At 41.6% G+C, this 16,950-nt stretch overlaps 1 protein-coding gene across 1 annotated transcript in view; it reads left to right on the forward strand.

Annotated features, from left to right (window-relative positions):
- Nucleotides 1-242: 242 nt before the first annotated feature.
- LOC134351824 (protein argonaute-2) overlaps nt 243-16,950 on the forward strand; it is a 91,683-nt gene continuing 74,975 nt past the window's right edge. Inside the window, exon 1 of the mRNA XM_063058566.1 lies at nt 243-497. Within this exon, the coding sequence (XP_062914636.1) occupies nt 476-497 (22 nt within the window). The 5' untranslated portion in view covers nt 243-475. The remainder of the gene's footprint in view (nt 498-16,950) is intronic.

The raw sequence follows: 16,950 nt of genomic DNA on the forward strand, positions 1-16,950 counted from the left end.
ATAATTTCTTTCCTTACGGGGCACTCACTTTCTCTACCTCTACTCCCCTTTCTTTCGCCCCACTACGCACGCGCATTCCTTTACCCCGCCCCCAACCCACCTCCACCGTCTTCGCGGACACCGCTCCTCGTTTGGCGCTCTCGCCTGGAGCGAGTGGCGGGCGCGCGCTCTGGAGGCGCGAGGAGCGCTTGTCGCGATGACGTCGCGTCTCGGGCCCGCCCTCTCGCCCGTGTGTGGAGCGATCGGCCAGCGAGCGGCGAGTGTCGGGCTGTCTGCTTCTATCCCTGCCCCTCTCCTTTTCTCCCCCGGATCTTTCTACTTGTTTTCCCGTCGGGGATTATTAATGTTTTCTCTCTTTTCTTTCTTTCCCCCCGTGTTTTTCTCATGCGTCTTCTTTTGCTCCTGTCGGTGATATAATTTTCCATCCTCGCTTCGCCTCCAGTTTCCAGCTGCCTCCATCCCGGCCAAACCGATCATGTATTCAGCAGCCGAGCCCGGTGAGTTACCGTTATGTTTGTAAAATGGTTCCCATGTTTTCTTTTCGCTGGTTTGAGGCGGAGGGAGGGGTTTGTGCTTCTGTCTCCCTGTCTCCTGGTTGGGTTTGTACTAGGCCTCAGCGAAGCCTGGGAATCGGGTCATATAGGTGGCAAAAGGAACTGGTGAATTGTATATGATTCTTGCCTTGACCTTTATCAGGTATGCCAAAATCTTGCTGTTGGTTCTTTATTGTGTATGCAGAAATTTAGAAGGATTTAAAGCTTCTTATTCTGTGGTTTGAAATTAATTTTTGATTTCCAAATTGGGTATTGCGGAGAGGAGAGGTTCTGTTGTTTTCAGTGAAGGAGTGTGGCGTGGAGTTATCGGATGCTCTGATGGTTTCACCGTGTCCAAACTCTTCTGTTTGCTTCACACTTTAACTTGAAATTCATGATTTGACGTCAACAATATTTTTTCTTTCACCCATGTTAATTTACTCCAGTAAATAAACTGGATTGGATGTTTCATGAATAAGAAGTTATAGGTTTCTTGTACTGTTATTGTGTGCGCTAGAGGAAGAGAATAGAGAAATGCGATATTACTGAATTCACATCATGAAACAATAATTTGACACTTGGTGAAAGCATCTATTAAAGAAGGGCAGGATATGCTGGAATCTGTAGCAAAACATTCTGCAGCAACTCAGATCGAGCAGCATCTGTGGTGGTGGGAGAAATTGTCGACCTTTCAGGTGTAAAGCTGAACTTAACGTTAAAACATTGACATTTCCTCCTATCTCTCCCCCACAGATGTTGCTTGACTCGCTGTTACCTTTGATACTGTTTTTATTTCAAAGAAGGAAATTCGGGTAGAGTACAGGAATCCAATTATATCTAGTTTTGTATATTTTGGCATGGTGTTAGAAAGGTCAGCAATTCTTGTCTAATCTTTCTGATGCTGTACAGAAATAGATATTTTCAAATACCATAAGTGGCATTTTTAATCTACTACATAATCTTTTAGAATATTATTTAGTTATGAATTTTTATCAATTTCCATTGAGAAATGAGACTTGTATTTTGCCCGTACCACAATTTCCAAAATGGTGTCACAGACCTCTATAAATTACAGAAACATAGGTAATAGGAACAAGAGGAATAAGCTTTTCAGTCTTGCAGTGTTACTGCTCCATTCAGTGGAGTAGTAAATAATAACCGAATATTCTCTTCGGTACGCAATCCCTTTGGCATTAAGAAATGTATATATTAATGATCTCAACTGTCATATCTCGTAGAAAATTCCACATATTCATTGCCCTCTGGTGAAGATTTTCTTAACTCTGATTCTAAGTTCCATGCCTGTTGTTCCTCAGGCTATGACCCTGTTTATTCCATTGTTGTTGACTAAATTTTATACCTGGATGGGTTGGGGAGAGGGGAGGTAGTGGAGGTGTATAGTGGTACAGCTAATCGACCTGCTGCTGTCTGTCACTCTGTGATCTGGATTTGATCCTGATCTCCAGTGCCATCTGTGTGCAATTTGTATATTTGTTTCTTTCTTTCTTCTTGTTGCTGAGATTTCCTCCCACATCACAGAGATGTGTGGGTTGGTAGGTTCATTGGCCACTGTAGGTTGCCCCCTAGTGTGTAGGTAAGTGGTAGAATCTGGGATCAGCTGCTGAGAATGTGGGAAGAATTTTTCAATATGGGATTGTAGATGGGAGTTCAAAGGTTGGAATTGGTGGGCCAAAGGACCTGTTTTAATTGACTATTATTCAATTAGTTATTGAAACTCTCTGTAGTTTATTGGTAGCAAAACCAATTTGAAATTTTTAACATTTATTTTGAAAGTTCACAACTAAATTTTTAAATAAATCTCAAATAATAAATCTGTGGCCTTTTCCATCTTTTCTGAAATGGACTACCAAAACTCAACCAGTTGTAGCCTTTAGGGGAAAAGAAATAAGTTGACTTTAGAAAATAATATTTGCTATTTACAGTATATATCTGTTTGTCTTTATTATTCCCATTGATAAAACCTAGGATTTGGGGTCATTTTGATTAGACTTATTTGAATTTGACCCACTTAAAAGCTTTATACCTGTATACCTAACCACATTGCCTCAAATTGTTAGTATTATTTAATCTGCATTTACCCGCTCAGTGTACCATTTTCCCCTAATTCGTTTAAAAGCCTTCATAACACTTGTCAGCTGCAAATGATGTTGTTTCCCCTACAAGTACTTGCATGAAAAGAGAGGGCTTGCATATCTATTGACCCAATGCCCGAATACCATTAATTACTTTTGTCAGATAATAGGGATAATTTATGTGGGCCATGTGCTGCCCACCACTCAGCCCTTGTCTCGTTGACCTATATAGGTTCCAGTACAACAAAATTAAAATCTCACATTTGTAATTACCTCTTTATGGCTGAAAACTCTGCCTCCGACATCCCTTACCCCTTGCTGGAGACTTTGCAGCATCTCTTACTTCCACCATCCTACAGTTGCTAGCCAGATCGATCTTCCCTTTCTCCTAATTCTTTGAATGATTGGATAAGTGCACTGTATTTTCTTGTAAATGTTTGTGTAAATCTTTACGCAAATTTTATTTCTGAGTTTTCTGATGTGGATATTGAAATGTTTTTAACTAAATGAAAGATGGTACGTGAACGTAGGTGATGGAACCTAAAACCTTGGTCATTACTTTCATAAGCCATCCACTACTTTGCACCCTAAAGATGTTTCTTATGCTGTCTATGGAAAATATGTACTTAATTGACGATGTACAGAATCTGGTAGCAATGGATAGAGTAAATTAGGTGTTGATGCATTTCATGATCAATAATAAGATGAAATTGTGGAATAAACTTTCAACTTTATAAATTGTATTCATTATGATTACATACAAGGTACAGTTGATCTTCACTAATCCGACTACCTGTAATCTGGTTCCTTCGATAATGGACACTGATTATAAATTTTCCGTGCAACTGTAATTTCAAATTTCCCGGGCCACCATACCAATCTGCTGCGCATTGTTTTGGTTGCGCTAGATATGTTCACGTGTTGGCACGCTCTTGTAAGCACAGACAGGCGATTCCTGCTTGTTTTCCTGCATTTATTAATATCATTTGCATGAGGCGCAGCCGACCGGCACCTACCCGTATCACCCGCCAGCGGCGGGGGAGCTGGTGTGCGCTGGGTCGGTCCGCCTTCTCGCCCACTTGCCGGCAGTCACGCACTACCCTCCAGCGTCACCCAGCCTACGACCTCAGATCAGGCGTGGCGACCCGCTGAATTTAAGCATATTACTAAGCAGAGGAAAAGAAACTAATGAGGATTCCCTCAGTAACTGTGAGTGAAGAGGGAAGAATCTGGCGCCGAATCTCCGGCCACCTGACAGTTGCGTGAAATGTGACGTATAGAAGACCTCCCTTCCCCGACTTCTGCTTCTGCTCACCCAGATGTGCTGCCACCAACATCAGCAGTTTTTGAAGAAACTGTTGTGCTAGTTTCAGCACCAGTTCCTGATGCTTCACTCATTTTTCAAGATGAAGATGATGATGATCCTGACAACTCCACAGTTGCAGGCATGTAACTTTGCCTGAAGGTATATTAAACGTCTGACTTAGAAACAGAAATGCTCAACTGTTCTGTATCAGTTAATTCCTGTCCATTTACCTGTTCCCTTTATTTCATCTGTGCCTGTACAGTATATTACTTCATTAAAATTTCACTTGCTACTCATTTAATATTTCTGTTTCATTATTATCTAAAATTGTACTGATTTACATGATATTTTAAAAGTATGATGAGGAGGTTAACTATTGCTTAATGTGGTCCTTCTGTAGTTTGGCATTTTCACGAATCCGGCACTCCTCAGGTCCCAATGGTGCCGGATTATAGAAGGTTGACCTGTAGTATGTAATCGTGAGAATGATTTCTAAAGTTGAAAGTTTATTCCACAATTTCATTGTATTACCGCATCAGAGTTGGCATGTCATGTTGTAGGTATACAAAACATTGGCAGGCTGCATACTACATTACAGAACAAACATGGTAGAAAGTACAGTATTAGAAATTCTGCAGGAGAAATTCACCATGATGTTGCCTGGAATGGAGGGCCTTATTTACAAGGAGAGATTGTATGGACCAGTAGCTCATTCCTCTTGGAAAAAGGAGACTAGTGGGGCACAAGGGAGAGGATGAGGTGTAACCTGAAAGAGGCATAGATGGGTGAGATGGACAATCTTTTCCCTTGGTGTCTAATACCAGAGAGAATAGGTTTAAGGTGAGAGGGGAAAAATTTAAGGGCATATTTTCACTCTGCTTGATGGTTATATGGAATGAGGCAGATACAGTTAGTGTTTAAAAGGCATTTGACCAGGTAATTGGAAGAAAAAGCATCGAGAAACATGGTCAGCGTAGATGGGCATTACAGTCAGCATGGACAAATTGGGTCGAAGTGCCTGTTTCTGTGCTGTACAACTCTGATAGAATGTGATTATACTGGAGAGGATTCAGAGGGCACTGTTTTTCTTATCCCTTGGCTCACCTTTCCTTCAATCCCCTCCCCCCACCCCACCACCAGTCTGGTTCTACCTATCACCTAGTAGCTCTTACTCTTACCCTTTGTCTCCCCTCTCCTACCTGGCTCAAATTGTCCATCATTTTCCCCTTTGCCCTCCCCCACCCATCTGATTCTGCTTTATTACCCATCAACCCTTGACTCACCCTTCACTAGACAGTCTAAGCTTTGTCTCGAATGACGGTCTGTACTGGAGGCATTGACCATTTTTTCTCCACAGATGCTGTTTGATCTGTTGATTTGTTCCAATAGTTTATTTAAAAATTTTTTTTATGTTGGTATATTTAGATCATCTGCAAATTGAAGTGTAGTGTTGTGAAGGGGTGGGGATGCAATTGGAAAGAATAGAGTAAGAGTGACAAAGTTGTCAAGGTAACAATTAATTTAAAAACAGCAATTAAAAGCAGAAGAGAAAAAAATTTGAAACTGGTTGAGTGGCCTTTTCTTCTTGGAGTGCCGGAGGATGAGAGGTGACCTGATAGAGGTGTATAAGATGATGAGAGGCATTGATCGTGCGGATAGTCAGAGGCTTTTTCCCAGGGCTGAAATGGCTAACACGATAGGGCATACATAGTTTTAAGGTGCTTGGAAGTAGGTACAGAGGGGTAAGTTTTTTTACGCAGAATGTGGTGAGTGGGTGGAATGGGCTGCCGGTGATGGTGGTAGAGGCAGATGCGATAGGGTCTTTTAAGAGACTTCTGTATAGGTACATGGAGCTTAGAAAAATAGAGGGCTAAGGGTAACCCTAGGTAATTTCTAAAGTACATGTTCAGCACAGCATTGTGGGCTGAAGGGCCTGTATTGCGTTGTACGTTTTCTATGAAAAGTATAGCCACATATGCAGTGAGGGAATAAAATAGCATATCTGAAATGCAATGAATTAGGAGGGCTATATCACCCATAGATACAAGATGAGTTTACACAAGCAACTGAAAAATCAGTATTGACCTTGTCAGCTGAACAGTGATTGGTCAGCCAATCTGTATTTGGCTTATTGAGTGTAAAGGAAACCATGTTGTAAGTACTGAGTGTACTCCAATAAATTGGAAGTAGTTTGTGTGAATTGCTGCTATATCTAGATGACTGCATGGTAGAAAGCAATGACGTTAAAGTACCTGCCGGTGTTGCATGGGAAACTGCCATGAGAATCCTGAAACTGCATTGTAGATGCCATTCGAAGAGTTATCATCAGTCTGTTTATAATAAAGCTTCTATTTTTAAAAATTGGTCCCATAGTCTCTCTTAGTCAAGGTTGGATTTTGCTGCTGTTAATATTTAACACGTCTAGTCCATATTTGTACTCAAATGAAGGTAAAGAGAAATGTGTATTATCAAAATTATAGTAACTGGTGAGCGTAAGAAGCTTGAATACAGTGTGGATCCTTTTATAAAATGCGTACTCAATAAACAAGGCACATAGTAAATTAACAACAGTAAAAGTAGTTTATGGTGCTGGATTTAATTATTGCTGGATGATCAAATTTTTACTGCACTGATTTTGGTGCTATTGTTGATATTATCAGCCAGGTTATTTATGTTGCTACATCAATAATATTATTTATGGTAAAATTTTTAAAGATTTATCCTGAAAGTTGGAGTTGGATTCATTCTGGCCTTGTACTAATTTGCTGCTCTTAATATCACCTGGATTTGACATGAAGCAAAATTAATTCATGAAATTTGTTATTTTTACATTCTTAACCTGTGATTCTATTTCTTTTTGTCCTTCAGTCATCTTGCATTTATATCTGCTTAATATTTTTGGGTCTCTTTCCTGTGTTTACTATACAGTGCTATTTAATTTTATTTTTTAAATTATATTAACTTCATGGACTTTTTCCCAAATTAAATAATATGATTACTTTTGGAAGAAGTTTGCAGTAACCAAGCGCTAATAATTATCTGGAACTAGTAAGTGACATCTGATTGATTTGTTGGATCTCTAAGCTCAGGTGCCTCTCTGAAATAGTATCCAGTTCTGTTTGGACACTGAAGTTTCACCTTGTTGGTGTTCGTGCCTCAGCACATTAACCCAATGTCTGCTGACAAGAACCAGAAATTTTGCATGAACGGTGCTGTGGACAAGCTCTAGAACTGAGGCAATACAGCTTTGTATCTGAATTGTATTTTTTTTTAAATTCCATGGGAAATGTTTTATGACTTGAAAAGGATGTAGTGAAAACTTATCAAGAAAACATGCCTGCAGTGGTCACAGTACTGGATTTTTATTGCTAAAACAAATACTGAAATGTTTTGGGTATGCATTCAGGAATTCTGTCAGACTCTTATATGAATAAGCTAGTCGATTCTAACCTGAAAAGAGATGAATTTGGATAAGATACAAAGGGCAGTAAAGTGTGATCAAAAAGGATCATTTTCTTGCTGTTTGCAAATATGCTTTCTTTATTTTATCTGACTTTGCCTATCTCTAATTGTCTTTGAAAAGGTGGTGAGTGGTTAGCTGCCACCTTAAACTACTGCAGAGTTTTTAATGAGGGGGTTCTAGAATTTAGACTCACTGATATGAAGGAATGGATATATACATCCATGACACTTCACATACTCCTGATCTCCTCAGCAACTTTCAACTCCTTGGCTCTGATTGCCTCAGTTTTACCATGGATAGTCAGCCCATGTGCACTTCTATCCCCCCCATCAAGACCACCTTAAAGTTCTCTGCTTTCTTGACAACAGACCAGACTAGTTACCCTCCACCTCCACCACCACCCTCCATCTGGTGGAACCAGTCACCCTACTCCCTGCCCTTAAATTCACTTGGTCCAAATTCTGACACCTCTCTCCCCATACTCAGTATGTCTGTCTCCATCTCTGGAGGCAAACTATCTACCAAGATCTTTTGTAAATGTACTGACTCCCATGACTATCTTGACTATACCTCTTCCCACCTGTCTTCTGTAAAAATGTCATCCCTTCTCTCAGTTCCTTCATCTCCACCACATCTATTCCCAGGATGAAGCACTCCTTTCCAAAACATCAGGGATGTCCTTCTCCAAAGACCAGGGTTTCACTTCCTCTACTATTGATGTTGCTTTCACCTGCATCTTCTCCATTTCCTGGACATATACCCTCACCCATCTCCCCACCGTCTCATCAGAGATCTTCTTGTCCTCACCTATCACCCTATGAGACTCCGTACGTCGTTTTCTGCAACATCCCCCATCTTCAATGGGATCATGCCACCAAACACGTCTACCTCTCCCCACCCCCTCATCACCAACACTGTCCACTTTCCACAGGGATTGCTCTCCATGATTCTCTTATCCAGAAGTCCCTCTCCACTAATGTCCCTCCTGGCATCTAACTCTGCAAGCAGAAGTGCTGCACCTGCTCATTCATCTCCTCTCTCACCTCCATTCAGGGCCCCAGACAGTCCTTGTATGTGACAACACACTTCACCTGTGAATCTGTTAGAGTCGTCTACTGTGTCTGGTGCTCCTGATGTGGCCGCCTCTGCATTGGCAACACCTGAGAGACTGGGGATCACTTTGTCAGGCACCTTCGCTCCATCCGCAAAGAGCAGGATTTCCTGGTGGTCAACCATTTCTCATTCCTATTCCATCATGTCGGCCCATGGCCTCCTCTGCTGTCATGATGAGGCCACCCCCAGGTTGGAGGAACAGCACCTCATATTCCGTCTGGGTAGCCTCTAACCTGATGGCATGAACATTAATTTTTCCACTCCTCCTTTCATCTTTTTGAATTCCCCACTCTGGTTCCCCTCTTGCCTCTTTTTTCCTCATCTGTTTATCATCTCCCTCTGGTGCCCCTCCTTCTCTTTCCCTCATGGTAGACTCTACTCTCCTATTGGTTTGCTTCTCCGAACCTTTGGCTTTTCCACCCATCACCTCCCAGCTTCTCATTTTCTTTCCTCCAGCCCCTGCCCACCTGTCTTTATGTAACTTGTACTCCTTCCCCTTCCCCCACAACCTTATTGTGGCTTCTTAACCTTTCTAGTCCTGAAGAAGGGTCTCGGTTGGAAACGCCGAACTAAAAAAAATTCATTTCCATAGATGCTGCACGACCAGCTGAATTCATCCAGCATTTTGTCTGTTGTTCTGAATGTTTTTAGAATGTTTCAGAGAAGCATGGAACTGCTTTGTTGCTAAGAAGTTGTGAATGTGATTGAACGCACTGTATTCATCAGTGAATATTCTCTACCTTTGAGCTTATGATTACAGGAAGATCATTGAACAGCTGAAGTTGTCTGGGCTTAGGATGGCCATGAGGTACCCCAGTATTGATGTCATTAGGCTAGATGACTGATCTCCAAAAATGTTTGCCTTCAGAGTCATTAGAACAGAATCCCTTTCATGTCCAATGAGCTAGAATTTTGTAATATCACACTTCGTCAAATGTTGCCTTGGTGTCAAGGCAATTGTAATCATCTCACCGCTGCAAATAATTCCTTTGGTTCATTTTTGGCCCAAGGCTGAGTTCCTGGTGAAATCCATACTTGGTGTTGTTGATAATTGTTGAGTACTACGTGATAACAGAACTTCAGTCTATGCTCAAACATTCCAATGTTTGCAGAGGTACCAAGAATGGCTACTGCATTGAAGTTACAGATGTTAAGGGTAGTGTACATGAGTTCATTGTCCTCTTAGATGGCTGTGAGGGAGTTGTTCCTAAAACATTGAGTATGTCTCTTCAGGCTCATCTATCTCTTCCTTGATGGCAGCAATGAGAAGAAGGCATGTCTTCGGTGATGGGGGTGCATAACTGCAGATGCCACATTTTGGGGGCAGTATGGATTACTGGTTAGGCTGATAGTAATTGAAACCAGTGGTGGTGTTGGAATGCTGATACAGATATGGGACATGTTGTCAAAGTTAAAAGGAAAGTTTGAGACTTAACTGTAATTTGCAAGCACTGAAGAATCAAATAGATTGTGAAGTAGATAGATTGCTTGCTAATACGCTAGACACTGTGACCATTCACTTTAATTATAATATGGAGATCACCCCTCATTCTCCTATGCTTCAAGGAATATAGGTGCAGCATGGCTATCTTCTACCTGTAGCTCAGGTCCTCTAGTCCAGGTAACATCCTCATAAATCTCTTCTGTGCCCTCTCCTGCTTCACAACAGCAAGGTAACCAAAACTGTAATCAACACTCCATATACAATAGTCCCAAGTGTTATCTCAATGAGTTATATAACTGCAACATACTGTAATGTCCCTACTCTTAACCTTGGTGCCCTGACTGATGAAGGCCAGCATGTTAATTGTCTTCTTCACTCTGTCTACTTTGTGAGCTGCTTTTAGTGAATTGGGCACTTGTACTCTCAGTGCTCCACTATTCACTGTATAGGTACTAACCTGGTTTGAGTGTCCAAAATATATCATCTCATTCTTATACAAGTTGAATTCCATTTGCCATTCTTCAGCCCATCTCTCTAAGTTATCAAGATTTCATTGTAACCTGCTTCACTATCAACATGAGCCCCTAATTTAGCGTCATCAGCAAACCTGCTAATCATGCCATGTACATTTTCATCCAAATTGTTTGCATAAATAATGAATGACACAGGTCTCAACATTGAATCTCAGGGCACACCACTAGCCACAGGACTCCAGTCAGCGAGTCAACCTTCAAACAGTACCTTCTGCTTTCTATTATCAAGCCATTTCTGAATCTACTTCGCTAGCTCCTCTGAATTCCATGCAACTTAACCTTGCAGGTCAACCTGCCATGCAGGACCTTGTTAAAATCCTTATTAAAGTCCATAAATGTTCTTGCCAGCTTAATGTTTGGCTTCTGCAGAAAGCTTAAAATGAGTATAACTTTTAAAAAAGCAGACTCGCCAGCAGTGTGAATATCTTTCACGGCTGTTCCTGCAAGTCTCTTATTTTTGCCTGGCTTACTGTGCAGTTTGGCTAATATTTTATTATTGGGTCAAATAAGGTGTTATTTGAAAAAAAAATTGGAGCTTAGTCATATGACTGATACAGTCTGGCCTTTCTCTTGCTGCGATCTAAAACACAAGAATGTGAATGCTTTATAAGTGCTGCCAGACAAACTGAGTATTTTCATATGTTCCGCAAGCACCCACAATATTTTTGTATTAAAATTTAACTACTTGAATATAGGACTTGAAAGCTTCTTTTGCACACCCACTTTCTGTGGTTTTGTGTTGAGCCATTGCAACCTTGTATTACATTACTGTGAACTGCTCAAGTAGAGGGTTATTATATGAAGTTGATAGAAAGAATTAAAAAGGAACTTCAAAATCATGACACATTCTCAGGATATAAAAATGATCCTTGCATTTTATTGGTGCTATTTTAATTCTTATTGCTGTGCATAGAATTACCAATACTTCAGAATGGGTTGTACAATTGAATAATTCATCTGTTAGGTGATATGTTTGATTTAAAAAAAAATTGCTTTTCGCTAACAGACTTAATGGTTTCTAAACCTTTCACTTCACGTTCCTCTTTTGTGAACCTGCTTAAAAGCATGACTACTTGTGTGCATTAGTTATGCATTTTGATTTGCTGACTTTAGGACAATGGAAGTTTTAACCAATTATATTTGCTATGCTAATAATTGCAAAGTTGAGAACTGCATTACAGATTCTCTGGCATCTGAAAAATGTATACTTGGATTATTTTAATAAATATCTTTCAACTTTAACATCTTTGGAGAGATTTTATTGTTTTAAAATATGATGGATATTCAGGGGGTTTTCACATTATTTTTATTTACAATTTACTGTTTTGAAATGTTATGCTGAGTCTGTTTTGTGTTTTATTTTTCTACATCCTAAAATTATATTTATGCAGCATAATTTTATGGTTTGGAAATAAAATGTCTGTAAACTTTGCTGTTGATCAATGTGTTTTAGACTGGATATTTTCCTAGCCACATACCCACTTTCTGTGGCTTTGTGTTTAAACCACTACATTTTGCATTGCATTATACGTTGGAAGATCTTAAACATGAAGCATTCTCAAGATATAAAGTTGAGATCCTTGCACTTTTTTTTCAGATAATGGATGATTCTTATCATTAGAACTGAAGACATTGTCTTTGCCCACAACTGAATTCCTCTGTACTATATATTTGATTTGTTTTAGTCCTGCTTTATATTTTATTCCAGTTGAAGAACTGACAATTCTTTATTTATCCACCGATGCAGCATGGTTTCAAGCCCAACCAACCCATGGAGCCCAGTTACACCCAAGTGACCAATTAATCTAACATGTACATCTTTGGGGTGTGGTTAGGAAACCAGAACACCCAGACGAAACCCTGGAGTCCTGGGGAGAATGGTATAAGTTCCTTACAGGGAGTGGTGGGAATTGTACCCATTGCGCTAAGCACTTCACTACTGTGCCAGCCTTTAACAGCAGTGGCAAACAAATACACATTGCCATTTTCTTACTGGTCACAGGAAGGCTTGACCATTGTTTTTAAAATTCAGGCATGCAGTTTGCCATTTTGCTTTGAATAGATTCCTCACACCCACCTTTCCATCTTATCCCTCCAGCTGCAACATCAACACTTAACATTTTAGATTTGGGTGTAGACATTATAGATTGGAACTTCTTAAATTACTTAGTGCAGAAAAGTTTGAGTTTGGAGTTGACTTTATATAGCTACTTGGTGGTTTGAAATCTTCCCTGCAATGCAAATAAAATAGATTTCCAATGCAAATAAATCTATATATAGAATTACACAGAAACATAGAAAACCTACAGCACATACAGGCCCTTCGGTCCACAAAGTTGTGCCGAACATGTCCCTACCTTAGAAATTACTAGGCTTACCTATAGCCCTCTATTTTACTAAGTTCCATGTACCTATCCAAAAGTCTCTTAAAAGACCCTATTGTATCCGCCTCTACCACCATTGCCGGCAGCCCATTCCACACACTCACCACTCTCTGAGTAAAAAAACTTACCCCGACATCTCCTCTGTACCTACTCCCCAGCACCTTAAACCTGTGTCCTCTTGTGCCAACCATTTCAGCCCTGGGAAAAAGCCTCTGACTATCCACACGATCAATGCCTTTCATTATCTTGTACACCTCTATCAGGTCACCTCTCATCCTCTGTCACTCCAAGGAGAAAAGGCTGAGTTCACTCAACCTATTCTCATAAGACATGCTCCCCAATCCAGGCAATATTTCTATTATGTTAGTCATTATTTGTACTATTCATTTACTTTTATTTTCATTTGATTATGGGAAGGCAGCCACGGTAAATGGAGAGAAAATTCAAAAATCCGAGGTGTAAATGGACTTGGGAATCCTCATGCAGGGTTCCCTAAAGGTTAATTTGCAGGTTGAGTGGGTGGCAAGGAAGGCAAATGCAATTCATTTCAAGAGGACTAGAATATAAAAGCAAGGGTGTAGTGTTAAGGCTTTATAAGGCACTAGTAAAGCCCCACTTGGAGTATTGTGAGCAGTTTTTTATAGGCATCCGTCAGTCTCATGAGACCATAGATTTGCACCTTGGAAGGTTTCCAGGGCGCAGGCCTGGGCAAGGTTGTATGAAAGACCGGCAGTTGCTCATGCTGCAAGTCTCCCTTCTCCACACCACCGATGTTGGCCAAGGGAAGGGCACTAGGGCCGATACAGCTTGGCATCAGTGTCGTCGCAGAGCATTGTGTGGTTAAGTGCCTTGCTCAAGGACACAACACGCTGCCTCAGCTGAGGCTTGAACTAGCAACTTTCAGATCACTAGACTGACACCTTAACCACTTGGCCATGTGCCAACACATGTGAGTAGTTTATGGCCCTTTTTTTTAGAAAGGATGTATTGACATTGGAGAGGGTTCAAAGGAGCTTTGCGAGAATGATTCCAGGAATAAAGGGTTATATGAGGATCAGTTGATGACTCTGGGCTTCTACTCAATGGAATTCAGATTAATTTCGGGGGGGGGGGGGTCTCATTGAAATCTATCAAATATTGAAAGGTCTCGATAAAGTGGATGTGGAGGGAATGTTTCCTGTGGTGAGGGAGTCTCGGACCAGAGAGTACAGCCTCAGGATAGAGGGATATCCATTTATCAAGGCGATGAGGAATTTTTTTCGCCGTAGAGTGGTGAATCTGCGCAATTTGTTGCCACTGGGGGCTGCGGAGGCGAAGTCAATGCATATATTTAAGGCAGAGGTTGGTAGGTTCTTCATTAGTCAGGACACAAAGGATTGCAGTGAGAAGGCAGGAGATTGGGCTGAGAGGGAGACGGATCAGCCATGATGAATTGGTGGAGCAGGCTCGATGGGCCAAATAGCCTAATTCTGCTTCAATATCTTATCGTAATGGTTATTGTGACTCTGTTACAGCTTGGGGCATTGGAGTTCTGAGTTCAATGCTGATGTCCTCTATAAGGAGTTTGTGCATCCTCCCTGTGAACTCTTGGATTTCCTCCAGGTGCTTTGGTTTCCTCCCATTGTCCAAAGATGTACCTGCTAGTAGGTTAATTGGTCATTGTAAATTGTCCCATTACTAGGCTTGGGTTAAATTGGTGGGTTGCTGGTGGCATGGCTTGAAGGACCAGAAGGGCCTAGGCCATACTGTATCTATAAATAAACAAACAATCAAATGTGCTGAACATAACCAACCACTTGAAAGGAGAGGTTGACTATCCGTAGGTGGCCTTTGAGGAATTCCCTGGATGGAATTGTGGGGATAGGCTGCCTTTCGAGTAGGGAAATAAAAAGACCATAGTACGTGGTTTAATTAGATAAAACAAGAGAATACCAACAATATATTTGAAGTAATTTTATAAACAAATTGTGGTTAAAGTGTTTACACAGCATGAGTGTGTAGTTTCTTAGATCAGACAGTCATTTATCATTGTGTATAAGGCAAGACACTGGCAGGATTAACAGGTCTTTAAAATTAGATAAGGACAATTGAAGAGTGCTGTTAATAGAGATAATTGAGGCAGTGTGCAATGCTTGTTGCATATGCTTGCTCATAGCAGAGCTGTTTACATGATTTTTAATAGTTGGTAAGTGTTACTTTTCAAGAGGACATTTTAACTGAGGAAAAAAACAAGTATGACATTTATTTAAAGCACATTCTAAGTTTTAGTTACAGTTTATGTAAAGAAGAAATAGTTACAAATGGAAAGAGTCTCTATAAGTAGAAAATGCAGATTTAAGCTGAAAAGCAAAATGACTAGTGAGGAGGTGAGAACATTTTTCTCATGGTGTGTTAAAATTTGCAACACCCTTCATGAAAGGGTGAGAGAGGCAGATTAATTTATAAAAAATGCTGGTGAACGCAGCAGGCCAGGCAGGATCTATAGGAAGAGGTACAGTCGTCATTTTGTGCTGAGACCCTTCGTTAGGACTAACTGAAAGAAAATATAGTAAGAGATTTGAGGGGGGAGATCCGAAATGATAGGAGAAGACAGGAGAGGGAGGGATGGAGCTAACAGCTGGAAAGTTGATTGGCAAAAGGGATACGAGGCTGGAGACGGAAGCCCTAGGGAGAAAGAAAGGGGGCGGGGAGCCCAGAGGATGGGCAAGAAATTATAGTGAGAGGGACAGAAGGAGAAAAGAGAGAGAGAGAGAGAAAATAATAAATGAGGGATGGGGTACGAGGGGGAGGTGGGGCATTAGTGGAAGTTAGAGAAGTCACTGTTCATGCCATCAGGTTGGAGGTTACCCAGACAGAATACAAGGTGTTGTTCCTCCAACCTGAGTGTGACTTCATCTTTACAGTAGAGGAGGCCGTGGATAGACATATCAGAATGGGAATGGGACATGGAATTAAAATGCGTGGCCACTGGGAGATCTGGCTTTCTCTGGTGGACAGAGCGTAGGTGTTCAGCGAAACGGTCTCCCAGTCTGCGTCGGGTCTCGCCAATATGTAGAAGGCCGCATCGGGAGCACCGGACACAGTATATCACCCCAGCCGACTTCCAGGTGAAGTGTCGCCTCACCTGGAAGGACTGTTTGGGGCCCTGAATGGTGGTGAGGATAAGTGCTGGGAGGGAGATCGGTGGGAAGGGATAGAGGGGACGAATGGACAAGGGAGTCGCATAGGGAGCGATCCCTGCGGAAAGCAAAAGGGGGGGAAAGATGTGCTTGGTGGTGGGATCCCGTTGGAGGTGGCAGAAGTTACGGAGAATTATACTTTGGACCCGGAGGCTGGTGGGGTGGTAGGTGGGGGGGGGGGGAAGGAATACAACTGCAGGGGATAGCTGACACTAGGTGATGGGGAAGGTGGGTGGGAGAGGTGTGTATTGATCCCTCTATGCCAGACAGTGATGCAACCAGTTAGAAAGCTTTCCATAGTAAACCTGTGGCAATTTGCTGGAATCTCTGGTGACATACCAAATATTCTTAAGCTCCTAATGAAATATAGCAACAGGCATGTCTTTTTCATAATTGCTTCAACATACTTGTCTCAGGATAGATCTTCAGAAATGTTGCCACCCAAGACCTTTTTTTTGCTTTGATCTTCTGGACCAGCCTATGAAATGCCTTACTCACAACACGCTGGAGGAGCTCAGCAGGTCGGGCAGCATCTGTGGAACCCTTCGTCAGGACTGAAGAGGGAAGTGGCAGAGGCCCTATAAAGAAGGTGGGCGGAGGGTGGGAAGGAGAAGGCTGGTAGGTTCCAGGTGAAAAACCAGTAAGGGGAAAGATAAAGGGATGGGGGAAGGGAGGCAGGGAGGGGATAGGCAGGAAATGTGAAGAAGGAATAAGGGAAAGCACAATGGGTAGTAGAAGGAGGCGGAACCATGAGGGAGGTAGTAAGCAGCTGGGGGAGGGGGCAGAGTGAAACTGGAATAGGGGAAGGGAGAGGGAGGGAATTACCGGAAGTTGGAGAATTCAATGTTCATACCAAGGGGCTGGAGACTACTCAGATGGTATATGAGGTGTTGCTCCTCCAA

The sequence above is a fragment of the Mobula hypostoma genome, chromosome 1, assembly GCF_963921235.1.
Source record: "Mobula hypostoma chromosome 1, sMobHyp1.1, whole genome shotgun sequence".
Classification (NCBI taxonomy): domain Eukaryota; kingdom Metazoa; phylum Chordata; class Chondrichthyes; order Myliobatiformes; family Myliobatidae; genus Mobula; species Mobula hypostoma.